Consider the following 14148-nt stretch of genomic DNA (forward strand, 5'->3'; position numbering starts at 1 on the left):
CCAAGCCAGTTTCTTACTCTGGCAATGGACACTTCTCGTAGAACCCCATCATCAACCTTACAACTTGTATAAATGTAACATCCATTTACACGTGTACCATTACTCTTTATACGAGAAGCCCATATATTAGATCTTTATTGTATTTATGAAAAACTGTCATGGTAGATTGCATGTACTTTTCTAAAAGGGTGATCTATATTACAAAAATATTTGTTAGTGAGTAAAATGGAAGCACAGTAGTTAGCACTGTTGCTTCACAGCAGCAGAGACCCGATTAGATTCCTGGCTTGGGTCACTGTCTGTGCGGAGCATGCACGTTCACCCCGTGTCTGCGTAGGTTTCTTCTGGGTGCTCTGGTTTCCTCCCACAAGCCCCAAAAGACATGCATGTTAGGTGAATTGGACATTCCGAATTCTCCCTCAGTGTTCCCCAGTTAGGCATTGTACTGTGGCGACTCGGGAATTTTCACAGTAACTTCACTGCAGTGTTAATGTAATCCTAGCTTTAACACTAATAAAGATCATTATTATTATGCACAGTGCCTCTGCCCATGAAGATGAGCGCAGGTATGTTTTCTCCCCTTTTGTCTATAAACCAATATGGGTGAGATCTGACGGTTGCGTTATGCCCGGAAAGCAGCGAGGCACAGCCGGTAGATGCTGGGAGATCACTATTCTATCTACCCGGCTCGCCATACTCACGAGATCTAACACGACCTCGCGAGACATCATAATGTGTATCCCACCCGTTGTGGGCGGGATCACATTTTAGCAAATCGGCACATTAGAGTGAGACAGCTCGTCTACTCTAATATGCATTCCCATGATCTACCCAATATGTGGGATCTAATCTCTCCGCCTTGGAGATCTCAGATGAGTGCCGTTCAATGCTGGTCCTCACAAACCGGGACCAGAGGGAATGGCACTCGTGGGGATCTCCCAGGGGATCGGGGCCCATGTGCTTGCCCTCTGGTAGGGTGGAACCCTGGCACTGCTGTTGGCACTTGGCACAGCTGGTGCCCCACCTGGGTGTCAGCCTGGCACTGGCAAAGTGCCCAGGTGGCACTGCCAGGTGCCTGACAGGCAGTGTCAAGGTGCCAGGCTTGCATTTTTTCCACAATGTGGATCAGGCCGGGGTGCCCTGTGCGGGTGTATGGAGGCCTCAGGACCCACTTTTATGTGAGTTGGCGCTTGGGAGGGGTTTTGGGAGTCACATCCGGAGTCGAGAGATCGGCACGCCATTTAAAGATGGTGTCCCAATCTCCTTCTGCACTCCGGTGAGCGGAGCTCCTCAGTGCTGAAAACTGGACTAAGTGCAGCCACGTTGGGGAGTTCCTCGCTGAGGCCCCGAATGGCCATTTGATAGCATGGTGTTTACCAGCTAATCGCACATGTTACGGAATTCTGATACCATTCGGATAGATCATGCCCTATATCTCAAATAGCTAATGTACAGGTTTGCCTGTAAACCACATATCACAAAAGCTAACGTACAGATTTCAGTGAAACTTGGCACATAGATAAGGTATATCCCAAGGAAGAACTGAATAGATTTTGGTGAAGGAGTAGATCTGGATCCGGATTCGTCTTTTTAAAAAAAAAAAGGATTTGTAAACATTGGAGATAGGGCGAATTGAATTTTTAAAAAATTGTTGCTCATTTCAGAATGTTGTGAATTGTCTCAGCTGTAAAAATATGAGAAAGTCTTCAGAGCAAGTTGTTGGATGAGGATTTGCCTGAAGCCTCCTCAAGTGAGATGGAAGCTCAATAAAAATATTTTTTTTCTCAGTTTTGGAGACACAGAGCATCAACCTGAGGATAGTCTTGCAGAAGAGCGGCCTAATTGTAATAATGTTGCTTTAACACAGGATGACAAAGATATGCATTCTTCTAAATTCTCTCTTCACTTGTTCACAATTTATTCAAGTAAAGGCAATCTGCTGCCATGATATACAAGTCCAGTTAATTTCCTATGCAACACTTGATTATAGATGGTCATAGCTAATTCATTTACAACTCATGCAACCTGCTCTTTTTGCTGCTGATTTCATTGTGGCTGCTCCTGGCACAGATGGAAACAAGCTGCTGTTTTAATAAACAACTAATCCTGTTGCGCTATGCATTACTCACTTCCACTAAATGGCTTTCATATACGAGGATGATCCTAGCATTCTTTCCCGTTATCTCTACATTTTTTTTTCTCCTACAATCTTGGCAGAGGTTTCTAATGCATTCAGGTGCATTTTAGAATTGGCTTTCAGAATTTATAAAACTATTGTGACACTCCCTTTTAATTGTCCCCTTACCAATTTTTCATTTGCATGACTAGTTTTCTCCCTGCACACAAATAACTCTGCACCTGGAGCTGTGCATAATTACGACAAAGAGCTGACCCTGGAAATTAAGTGCAAACAGCACTCTCTCATTTGTGAATGTCAGTCTAAATCCTGTTTCGAGCTATTTGGGTATAAACGGCACCCGTATCAAACATACCTAATTGCCTCTGTAAACGCTAACAAATGAGATGAAAACAAAACATGCATTCAAATGGCATTGAATTGACAATCTTTCCACACAAAGGGGGATATTTGACACAGCTGAATTGATGAGAACTGGTAAGCTCCAGTTGACAGCTGGTGGTTAGTTCAAAATTCAGATTCAGAACTTCTCGAGGGATTTTTAAAAATGCAAGTTCTTTTATATCAATTTTTTTTTAACAGAAATTTTTATTTGGAGTTTTACCATTTTTACAAATAACGCAACAAGATCCTCAAAACTGGTACAGTCTACTATAAATGCAGAAAAAGTCACCAGAGTACGAACACAGTTAGTTCAGTTTAATTATTAATTTTGGTGCCTCCGCTTATACCAGAATTGACAGCAAACAGATAAACTAGAGAATGAGGGAGAAGAGGATAAAGCCATGAAAACACGGAAAGTGACCAACACCTTCACGCATATCAGAGACACCGTTCAGGTTCTGCCAATACCGGAAAGCCGAAAGCACTCTCCACCAAGGATACCTCTTCGACAGGGAGAAGACACCCATTAATGGCATATCTCAGGGAAAAATACAACTCTACTTCATCCAAAAGGATAAGGGACATTCCCTAAAACAAAATATAACAAATTGTTCATACTGCCCACAAGCTGATAAGATTTCTGCAATATGTTCGAGCGTGCATCAAAACATATAACATCGAGCATTATTCCACCGTCAATCACACATCATAACATATTTTTCTCTGATATTAGATCTGCCTTCACCTTTTCACGAATCACACACGAAATAAGGAAAATAGAGACAGAAAAAAATTTGCAAAGACATTAGTTCTTTAAAAAAAATAAATTTAGAGTACCCAATTATTTATTTCATTTAAGGGGCAATTTAGCACGGCAAATGCACCTACCCTTCACATCTTCGGGTTGTGGGGGTGAGGCTCATACAGACATGGGGAGAATGTGCAAACTCCACACGGACAGTGACCCGAGGTTGGGATCAAACCCGGGTCCTCAGCACCATAGGCAGCAGTGCTAACCACTGTGCCACCGTGCCATCTACGAAGACATTAGTTCCAAGAGAATATAACTGCAAGAGGCAGCAAAGCCCAAAAATCCAGGACAGAGCAATCATTATTCCACAACACATAGAGAATAACAGCAAATATTCATACAACTGATTAAGATTGTAATCAAAGACGAATTGCATCACAGATAATGACTGACTGACTGACACACACGCACACACGCACACACACACACCTTCACAAAATAGATATCAAAGACAGCATAGCCTCATATGAAACAGGACACCAAAGCCTCAAGAAGCCCCATATAAGACACTTGGAGGAGGGACGTTCCTCCTCCCCCCAATCTAACCCTCAACTGAAGAAAGACTCCAAGACTAACCCAAGAAAGGGTAGATATCCGAAGATTAACCAACTACATCTGACAGACACGGGCAGCACGGTAACACAGCGGTTAGCACAGTCGTTTCACAGCTCCAAGATCCCAGGTTCGATTCCCGGCTTGGGTCACTGACTGTGCAGAGTCTGCAAGTTCTCCACGTGCCTGCGTGGGTTTTCTCCTGGTGCTCCAGTTTCCTCCCACAGTCCAAAGATGTGCAGGTTAGGTGGATTGGCAATGCTAAATTCCCCTTATTGTCCAAAAAGTTTAAGTGGGGTTACTGAGTTACAGGGATAGAATGGAGGTGTGGGCTAAATTAGGGTGTTTTTTTCCAAGGGCCAGTGCAAACTCAACGGGTCGAATGGCCTCCGACTGCACTGTAAATTCTATGATTCTACGCACCAATACTTATTTCCCCATCTCCAACACCAGAGGCGTCAACCACAAAAGAGCAAGAAAAGGAACCCAGTGGGATGCATAGTCTGATTCTGATTGTACTTTCTCAGGAGACAAACAAGGATTCCATAATCCCAAAAGAAGAAAAGTACAGAAGAGAAACATGACATTGATAATTCTAATGGAGGGGCTTTCCGACCTACAATGAGGACTTCCAAGGTCATACCAACCACCTCTTCTACACCATCTACCTGTCACCCTGCTGTGGCACTACTCATCTTCTATGTAAACAAAAGGAAGGCAACTAAAACAAGGTACTCCCTCATTATAAAAGCAAGGTTTAGAGCACATATATAAAAACAAAACTAGATAAATACTCCACAGCCCTCAGGATAATATTATTGTTGTCAAGTGAGAGTGCCTTTAAGAAATAGGTGTTTCTGAAATAGCTGCAGTGATGTCAGTGTGTGTGGAGCTGGGCTCTTCTCTGCTTTTACTTTCGTTTTGAGCTGAAAAGCTGCTTTGTGGCTGTTTAGTTCCGCTTTGAGTTGGAGAGCTGCAGACAAAGCAAGCATATGTATACTGGTATTTCTCTACAAGCTAAAGAATGTCTTGAGTTCATTAATGATTTCAAAGTAAGACCTGTAGAGAATTCAAACCTACTGTGTTTGTTAAAAAATGTTTTGGCTTATAGATGTTGTTAGGAAAGTTACTAAGCGTTACCTATAGAATATTGTATTTGGGAAAGTATCAGTGTTTGTAGTTGATAAGATGTTTACCGTGTGTTCATAAAGTGTTAACTGAATTCGTAGAATAAATATTGTTTTGTTTTAAAAATACTTTAGATCTCTGTTGCATCACATCTGTAAAGTGGGCCTTTGTGCTCCCCATAACCAAAATCTATTAAAAGTTGTGGGTCAGCTGAACTCATGGACAAACACTGATACTTTCCCAAATGCAATATTCTGCTTGCTTTGACTGCAGCTTCCCAACTCAAAGCGAAACTAAACAGAGCCACAAAGCAACTTTCCAGCTCAAAACAAAAGTAAAAACAGAGCAGAGCCCAGCTCCACCCATACACTGACATCACTGCAGCTATTTGATAATTACCCATTTCTTAAAGGCACACTCACATGACACTGTCCACAAAGATTGGAAAGGCCAAAGGAGATCAAGAGTAACATCACAAAGGAACAAAGTTTATGATTAATGGTGAACTGCAGGATAATATAACCATGCACGGAGCTTGGAAAGGCCAGAGTCATGACAGGATCATCGAGCAGCAACCGGGATCCATCCAGAGTTCCATCAAAGCTCCATCCCAATACCTCAGCAAAAAGGCACCTAGGCCCCAGTGGGTGGCGAACACCCATTCTGTCTGGCTGTCTCCAACCCTTCTCGACAAACACCGAGGACAGGACAAAGCAAAACCAGTGGTTGGGGTCTCCGATCGACTCCAGCCCTCAAAGGCCTGATACAATGTGCCCCATTGAACTCAAAATGCCCAACATTCAAATCGAGATTGTGAAACCATGACAGTCAGTTCTCACATTCGGCTGGGAATTCATCCTCAGCTTCCCTCGGGAGGCGTTGCGCCAAACACTCCTTCTCCGGCCCCATCTCCATGAATCAACCAGGATGTTCGATATACCACACAGCAGGGCTTCTAAGAACTGAAGGCGAGCCCCCACAGAGGAAACTGCTCTATCGACTACCAGGATTCTCTTCTCCGCTTCATCCCTGAGGATATCTTGCAATTTGTCATAGTGAGCACCAATAATCTGGGCCAGGGATCAATAATCTGTGAGTGAGGTGGTGAATGACCACATCACTCACAATGGCAGCCATCATCTCGATACCAATTGCATCGCTGAACTGTAGGCCTGCCTACTCACTAGCAGAACTGCCACAGCGAATTGGGCCTCCAACCACTTTAATCAATGAAGTATTTTCTTGATCTAACTTGGCTTCCTGTCACCGAACTTTAACCAGGATCTTCCAGGAACATAGTATAATTCATACACATTTGGATCTTGTGGGTCATGCATCAGAATAACAAAAAGGATTAAAAGACGAGTATTGCCAGAGCTCATTTAAATGCAACCTCTCGCGTGCTTACATCACATGATCCCATGTGAAATTTTGAATTATAACAATGCATTTCAAACTGCAAATTCTTCAGCTTCATACGGAAAATAATTTGTTTCTTTTTACAATTCCTTCTAGTTTCAGTATACAAGCATTATGTATACTGCAAGAGTCCTTCCTCTTTATCTCCTTTGTCCCATTGCTTTTATGTTATTTTATTATTTTGGTCCATGGTCCCATAATCAGAATAATAATCATAATCTTTATTAGTGTCACAATTCGGCTTACATTAACACACTGCAATGAAGTTACTGTGAAAATCCCCCAGTCGCCACACTCTGTCTGGGTGCACAGAGGGAGAATTCAGAATGTCCAATTCACCTAACAAGCAGTCTTTTGGATCTTGTGGGAGGAAACCGGAGCACCCGGAGGAAATCTACGCAGACACGGGGAGAACGCGCAGACTCGGCAGAGACAGTGACCCAAGCCAGGGATTGAACCCGGTCCATGGCACTGTGAAGCAACAGTGCTAACCACTGTGCTACCGTGCCGCAAACCTTTAAGCAGAAGACACAAAGGTGATGTAACCTGCTTATTAGGACAGTGTGTCCCAGGTTTTGTGTTTGGAAAGGAGCGATCAGACTCCTCAGCACCGAGTGGATTTTAAGAACCAGTTTTGGAGAGAGTCGGATCGATTGTTTGACTGGCAACAGGTGGGTTGGCCAGGGATGGTCTTCTGCCTGACAACGGTTAGTGATTGGTTCCTGCATGATGTTTTCTGAGAGAACTGGGCAGAAGTGTTTAGACCTTGGAAGTGAAAGGAATGCGCCCTCTCTCTCTTGCTTACTGGAAGCAGTGAATGCCCGGCACACGCTTTGCTGTAAACCTGGAATGATGCTGGGTCTGCAGAGAAGATAGACAACCTTGCCAGAGAAAACTATCTCAAGCCTAGAAGGCAGAAGTATCAAAACGAAAGCTGAACTTCGGAGAGACACTAACCGAAAATCATCCCAGTGCATCAAAGATCTTTATCCTTTTATTTTCTGAATATTTGCTTTATCTTCCCACCACCCTTTCTGTATTGTTTGCGTTTGAAAATGAAAAAAATGAAATGAAAATCGCTTATTGTCACGAGTAGGCTTCAATGAAGTTACTGTGAAAAGCCCCTAGTCGCCACATTCCGGCGCCTGTCCGGGGAGGCTGGTACGGGAATCGAACCGTGCTGCTGGCCTGCTTGGTCTGCTGTAAAAGCCAGCGATTTAGCTGAGTGAGCTAAACCAGCCCCTGTAGAGTAGAGAGTGGAGTTGGTTTGGAAGGGGTGGGGGGGTTGGGAAAGGGGTATTAGATTGTCAGTTACATTTTTTTGTCAGTTTAATTATGATACTGTACTTGTGTTAAAATAACAAACCTCGTGACTGCAGTTTATTGGACTCAGCCCATAGAACATAGAACAGTACAGCACAGAACAGGCCCTTCGGCCCTCGATGTTGTGCTGAGCATTGTCCGAAACCAAGATCAAGCTATCCCACTCCCTGTCATTCTGGTGTGCTCCATGTGCCCATCCAATAACCGCTTGAAAGTTCCTAAAGTGTCCGACTCCACTATCACAGCAGGCAGTCCGTTCCACACCCTAACCACTCTCTGAATAAAGAACCTACCTCGGACATCCCTCCTATATCTCCCACCCTGAACCTTATAGTTATGCCCCCTTGTAACAGCTACATCCACCCAAGGAAATAGTCTCTGAACGTCCACTCTATCTATCCCCCTCATCATCTTATAAATCTCTATTAAGTCACCTCTCATCCTCCTCCGCTCCAAAGAGAAAAGCCCTAGCTCCCTCAACCTGTCCTCATAAGATCTATCCTGCAAACAAGGCAGCATCCTGGTAAATCTACTTTGCACCCTTTCCAATGCTTCCACATCCTTCCTATAGTGAGGTGACCAGAACTGCACACAATACTCCAAATGTGGTCTCACCAGGGTCATGTGCAGTTGCAGCATAACCCCGTGGCTTGACCCAACGGAACCTTGTTTTCTCAGCCTTGCATACGCTTCCTTTTTCTTCTTGACAAGGCATTCAACCTCTTTGTGAACTATTGGTTCCCTCACATGGCCATTTCCTCCCTGCCTGAAAGGGACATACCTATCAAGGACACACAGTTTTTGTTCCTTGAACAAGCTCCACTTTTCATTTGTGCCTTTCCCTGACAGTTTCTGTTCCCATCTAATGCTCCCTAATTCTTGCCTAATCACATCATAATTACACGGCCCCTAATTATAAACCTTGCCCTGCCCTATGGCCCTATCCGGCTCCATTGCAATAGTGAAAGATACCGAATTGTGGTCACTATCTGCAAAGTGCTCTCCCACAAACAAATCTAACACTTGGCCCAGTTCATTACCCAGTACCAAATCCAATGTGGCCCCCCCTCTTGTCGGCCTATTCACATATTGTGTCAGGAAACCCTCCTGCGCACACTACAAAAACTGACCCATCCGAACTGTTCGACCTGTAGAGGTTCCAAATCAATATTTGGAAAGTTAAAGTCACCCATGACAACTACCCTGAGACCTCCACACATATCCAGAATCTGTTTTGCAATTTCTTCCTCCACATCTCTATTACTATTTGGGGGCCTATAGAAAACTCCTAACAACGTGACCGCTCCTTTCCTATTTCTAACCTCGGCCCATGTTACCTCAGTAGGCAGATCCCCTTTGAACTGCCTTTCTGCAGGCGTTAAACTATCCTTGATTAACAATGCCACTCCTCCACCTCTTTTACCACCTTCCCTACTCTTACTGAAACATCTATACCCCGGAACTTCCAACAACCATTCCTGTCCCTGTTCTAACCATGTCTCCGTATGGCCACAACATCGCAGTCCCAAGTACCAATCCACGCTCCAAGTTCACCTACCTTATTCTGGATGCTCTTTGCATTGAAGTAAACACTTCAACCCACCTTTCTGTCTGCCGATACACTCCTACGATGTTGATACCCTCCTCAGCACCTCACTACTCTCAAAATTGGCTTCTGGACTACAGCTCATTTACCCACCCCCCTGACAAATTAGTTTAAACAACCCCGAAGAGCCGTAGCAAATTTCTCTCCCAGCATATTGGTGCCCCTCTGGTTCAGGTGCAAACCGTCCCATCTGCAAAGGTTGCACCTTCCCCAGAATGTGCTCCAATTGTCCACGTAACTGAAACCCTCCCTCCTACACAATCCCTGCAGCACGTGTTTAGCTGCATAATCTCCCTGTTCCTCACCTCGCTAGCATGTGTCACGGGCAACAAACCAGAGATGACAACATGGTTTCTCCTGGCTCTCAGCTTCCACCCTAACTCCCTAAATTCCTGTTTTAAATCCCCGTCCCTTCTCTTACCAATGTCATTGGTACCAATGTGTACCATGACTTATAACTGTTCCCACTCCCCCTTAAGGATTCTGAAAACACGGTCCGAGACGTCACGGACCCTGGCACCCGGGAGGCAACATACCATCCGTGAGTCTGTTTCGTTGCCACAGAACCGTCTATCTGTCCCCCTAACTATCGAGTCCTCAATAACTATTGCTCTCCTGCTCTCCCTCCTTCCCTTCTGAGCCTCAGGGATGGACTCAGTGCTGGAGATCTGTTTACCATGGCTTACCACTGGTGGGTCGTCCCCCTCAACAGTATCCAAAGCGGTATACTTGTTACTGAGGGGAACAACCACAGAGGATCCCTGCACTGACTGCTTCCCCCCAGCCCTCTCACCGTCACCCATCTACCTTGATTCCTGATGACAGATTTCCCCCCCTAAAAAGAACATTAGTAAACCAGATGGATCTTTGCAACAAATCAATGGTAGTTTCATGGCCACCATTGCTGAGCCTATGGGCGAGATTCTCCCATCGGGAGACTAAGTGCCGACGACGGAGTGAAAACCGGAGTGTTTCACTCCGGCGTCGGAGGCCGCTTCTCGCCCCCTATTCTCCCACCCCCGGAGGGCTAGGAGCGGCGGCGCATCATTTATGCACGCCGGGCCTTGGTGCTGCATACAAGCGGCGGTGCGTAAACGACATCACCCACGCATGCGCAGGTTGGCCGGCGCCAACCCGCGCATGCGTGGTTGCGGTCCTCCCCGCGGGCGTCCCGCAAAAAATGGCGGAATGATCTTGCGGGGCGGCGGAGGAAAGGAGTGCCTCCTTCAGAGAGGCCGGCCCGCCGATCGGTGGGCACCGATCGCGGGCCAGACCCCTTTTGAGTGCCCCCCTGGTGCTGGATCTCACCCCCCACCCCCCCCCCCACAGGCTGCCTCCCCCCTCCCCCCAGCGTTACCGCGCTGTTCACGCCGGCAGCGACCAGGTGTGGTTGGCGCCTGCGGGAACACGACGTATTGGGCAGGCCGCTCGGCCCATCCAGGTCGGAGAATCGCCGCTCGCCTGTTACAAACGGCGAGTGACGATTCTCCGAGCGGCCAGCCGTAAATCTTGCCGCGCCAGTTTTGGGGGGGGGGGGGGGGGGGGGGGGGGGGGGGCGGAAAGAGAATTGTATGAGGGTGCCGGGGCGGCGTGGCGGGACTCGCCCAGCGCCCCCGCGATTCTCCCACTCGGCATGGGGGAGGAGAGAATTGTGCCCTATATTCTAGAATTATTAATTGCATTTAAATAGGATTTAAATCATAGTGGGATTTGAACCAATTACCTCAGGGTATTACCCTGGTCCTCTAGATTACTAGTCCTTGACACTGGGCTGGATTTTCCCATTTTTGGACGATGTCGCCATGTTGGCGTGGGAACGATAGCGTTTTACACCAGCAAAACTGGTGCTAAACGGCCCCCAATTCCCCATTTTGCTGTGGGTTAGTAGGACGGCAACGTAGAGCACCCAGCTCAAGCTGCCGAGAATTGCTGTGTCTGTGGCTGCACATGCGCTCGGTGGCGGGCTGCAGTGGCTGCGCCGTGCAACATGGCGAAGGACGCTCACAGACTCAGCCCACGAAATGGTCCCCAACTTCGGCCGGCTCACACGGCCCGGACTACACCCCCCCAACAATGCCCCTGTCGGGAATTCGCTGGTCAGGGGTGGAGCATCAGGGGACGAGCCTCAGGATACGTGGTTAGGAGTGTACTCGGAGTACGCCGCTTTGGAGGGGGCGGAGCATCGCGAAAGCAGCGCCGTCCCTAATTTCAGCGGGACTTTGGATACTCCGGCTGTTCACCGAACGCGATTTTGGCATCAGTGACCAGAGAATCCAGCCCACTACCTGGATTACTAGTCCAGTGACACTACACCACCATCTCCCAATTATTAAAATAGTTTCCATTTCTTTTGAAGTATTGTCCCAAATATTCGGTTTGTCTTTCTACATCTGTAAAAAGACTCTGGCCTGGATTCTTCGGCAATCGGCAGGGCGGGCCGTACCAGCGTCGAAGAGGGGAGTGAACCACTCCGGCGTCGGGCCGCCTGGAAGGTGCAGAATCCTCCGGGGACTAGGCTGGCGCTGGAGGGGTTGGCGTCGTGCCAACTGGTGCCCAAGGGCCTCCGCCGACCCGCGCGAGTTGTCGCATGCGCAGGACCGCCAGTGTGTTCTGCCGCATGAGCAGAACCACTGGCATGTTTCCTGCGCATGCGCACGGGGATTCTTCTCCATGCCGGCCATCGCGGAGCTTTACAGCGGCCGGCGCAGAGGGAAAGAGTGCCCCCCCACGGCACAGGCCTGCCTGCAATTCGGTGCGCACCGATCGCGGGCCAGGCTACCGTGTGCCCCCCCACCCCCCTCCCTCCACCGAGGACTCCGCCCAGGACTGCCTGCATTTCAAATAAACTCTTATTCCACCTGTGTTGCAACTCTGGGTTAAGTGGGGTTGGAAGTGACCGCACACTAGCACAGGGTTTCATTACAATACCGCAAATTGTGCAGCATGGCTCTGCCCTGCTCTATAAATCTTCAGCTCAAGTTGTCGCCTGTGCTCCAGTTCCAAGAAAAAACTGTCATTCTTAATGCTTGAACTTTTGACACTGAGTGGCAGTAAGCTGGTTTGACTGGTTCGATACTTACGATACTTTATGCACAAACCAAATAGAAGCTCATCTGTACTAGACTTGAGGAATTCAAATCTATGCTCTGAATTCACATTTCTTATTGCATTAAACGCTACACTGCAACCTTGCAGATATCATTTACTGAAATTTCTGTCACTTACACAGGCAGATAGCCAAGTCTGAAGTGGGTGTGTTGAAACAAAATGCAGCATATAAAAAGTGGCCCAATTTTGATGAAACTGCATGAATAAATTACCCTAGAACACATTACTATAATAGAACAGGGATATGTACAAGACAAGAACATTGATTAAAAACTGGAATTTGAAAATCATATTTCTTACCTTAGTTAATAGTATATGATGGACATTCTTGAAACTTGAAAAATCTGATAGAGAGGATGATTGTTCCAGGGAGGGCAATGCTCCTGTGGTGTCTAGAATCTAAACACATTATAGATTATTGTAGTAATATGTGGAGAAAGAAATTCTCGATGTTCCTTGGAAAACCAAGTAAACAGAATATATTTTCCTGTGAGGATGATGGAGGAGTTGTGTTTTTGCTTTGTTATTCTTTGTGCTCATTAATGTGATCGATGTGTGTTGAGGAATAGAACAAATTCCATTTCAGTCATCCAGTGTTAGCATCAATCAAGGCCAAAGTCCGCTCCATTAATTGTCCTGTTCCAACTAAGAGGTTGCACTATTGCAATATTATTTTCTGGTTGAGATTGCTAATTAGTTCCAACCGAATCATTTTGTTCTGTAGCCCACGTACACATTAGGAATGGCAGCAAGACCACTCAAACTCTTTTACATGAATCATGAATCAGACTGATTCTAGGTTGTATCAGAATTGGATTGGATTGGATTTGTTTATTATCACGTGTACCGAGGTACAGTGAAAAGTATTTTTCTGCGAGCAGCTCAAAAGATCATTAAGTAAATGGGAAGAAAAGGGAATAAAAGAAAATACATAATAGGGCAACACAAAATATATAATATAACTACATAAGCATTGGCATCGGATGAAGCATACTGGGTGTAGTGTTAATGAGGTCAGTCCATAAGAGGGTCATTTAAGAGTCTGGTGACAGTGAGGAAGAAGCTGTTTTTGAGTCTGTTTGTGCGTTTTCTCAGACTTCTGTATCTCCTGCCCGATGGAAGAAGTTGTAAGAGTGAGTAAGCCGGGTGGGAGGGATCTTTGATTATGCTGCCCGCTTTCCCCAGGCAGCAGGAGGTGTGGATGGAGTCAATGGATGGGAGGCAGGTTCGTGTGATGGACTGGATTTGAACCAATGCACCGGAGGTAAAACAATCAGTGACTAGCCCACTGTGCAACCCAGTTTCCTCTACAAGGCTCAGTCTGTAGCACACTCAGCATTTGGCCAGGGGCAGGAATGTGTGACTGTGAGTGAGGCAGGTAAGGGAATCCAGAGAGCAGAGAGTCAAACAACTGTCCAATAGGTTTGAGATAGATGAGAGTGGGGGCTGCAAGATGGATGAGCAAACTGGCCATGGCACTGTGGTACAGGAAGCCATTCAAGGAGGGAGAGCAAAAAGGAATGTAGTGCAGTAGGGGACAGTGTAGTCATGGGCATTGACACTGTTCTCTGTAGTAATGAGCAAGAGTCCAGAAAGCCGTGTGGCTTACCTAGTGTCAAGGTTTGGAATACATGCTCAAGACTGAAGAGGAACTTGAAATGAAATGAAATGAAAATCGCT

The 14148-nt window shown here is 46.4% G+C and overlaps 1 protein-coding gene across 3 annotated transcripts in view; it reads right to left on the reverse strand.

Moving 5' to 3' along the window:
* The window catches only part of LOC119964616 (inaD-like protein), a 391845-nt gene that overhangs the window by 79173 nt on the left and 298524 nt on the right, over positions 1-14148 (reverse strand). For all 3 annotated transcript variants that reach the window (XM_038794319.1, XM_038794317.1, XM_038794318.1), the window contains one exon: positions 12769-12867. In XM_038794319.1, the coding sequence (XP_038650247.1) occupies positions 12769-12867 (99 nt within the window). The remainder of the gene's footprint in view (positions 1-12768; positions 12868-14148) is intronic.

Source organism: Scyliorhinus canicula, chromosome 4 (assembly GCF_902713615.1).
Source record: "Scyliorhinus canicula chromosome 4, sScyCan1.1, whole genome shotgun sequence".
Lineage (NCBI taxonomy): Eukaryota > Metazoa > Chordata > Chondrichthyes > Carcharhiniformes > Scyliorhinidae > Scyliorhinus > Scyliorhinus canicula.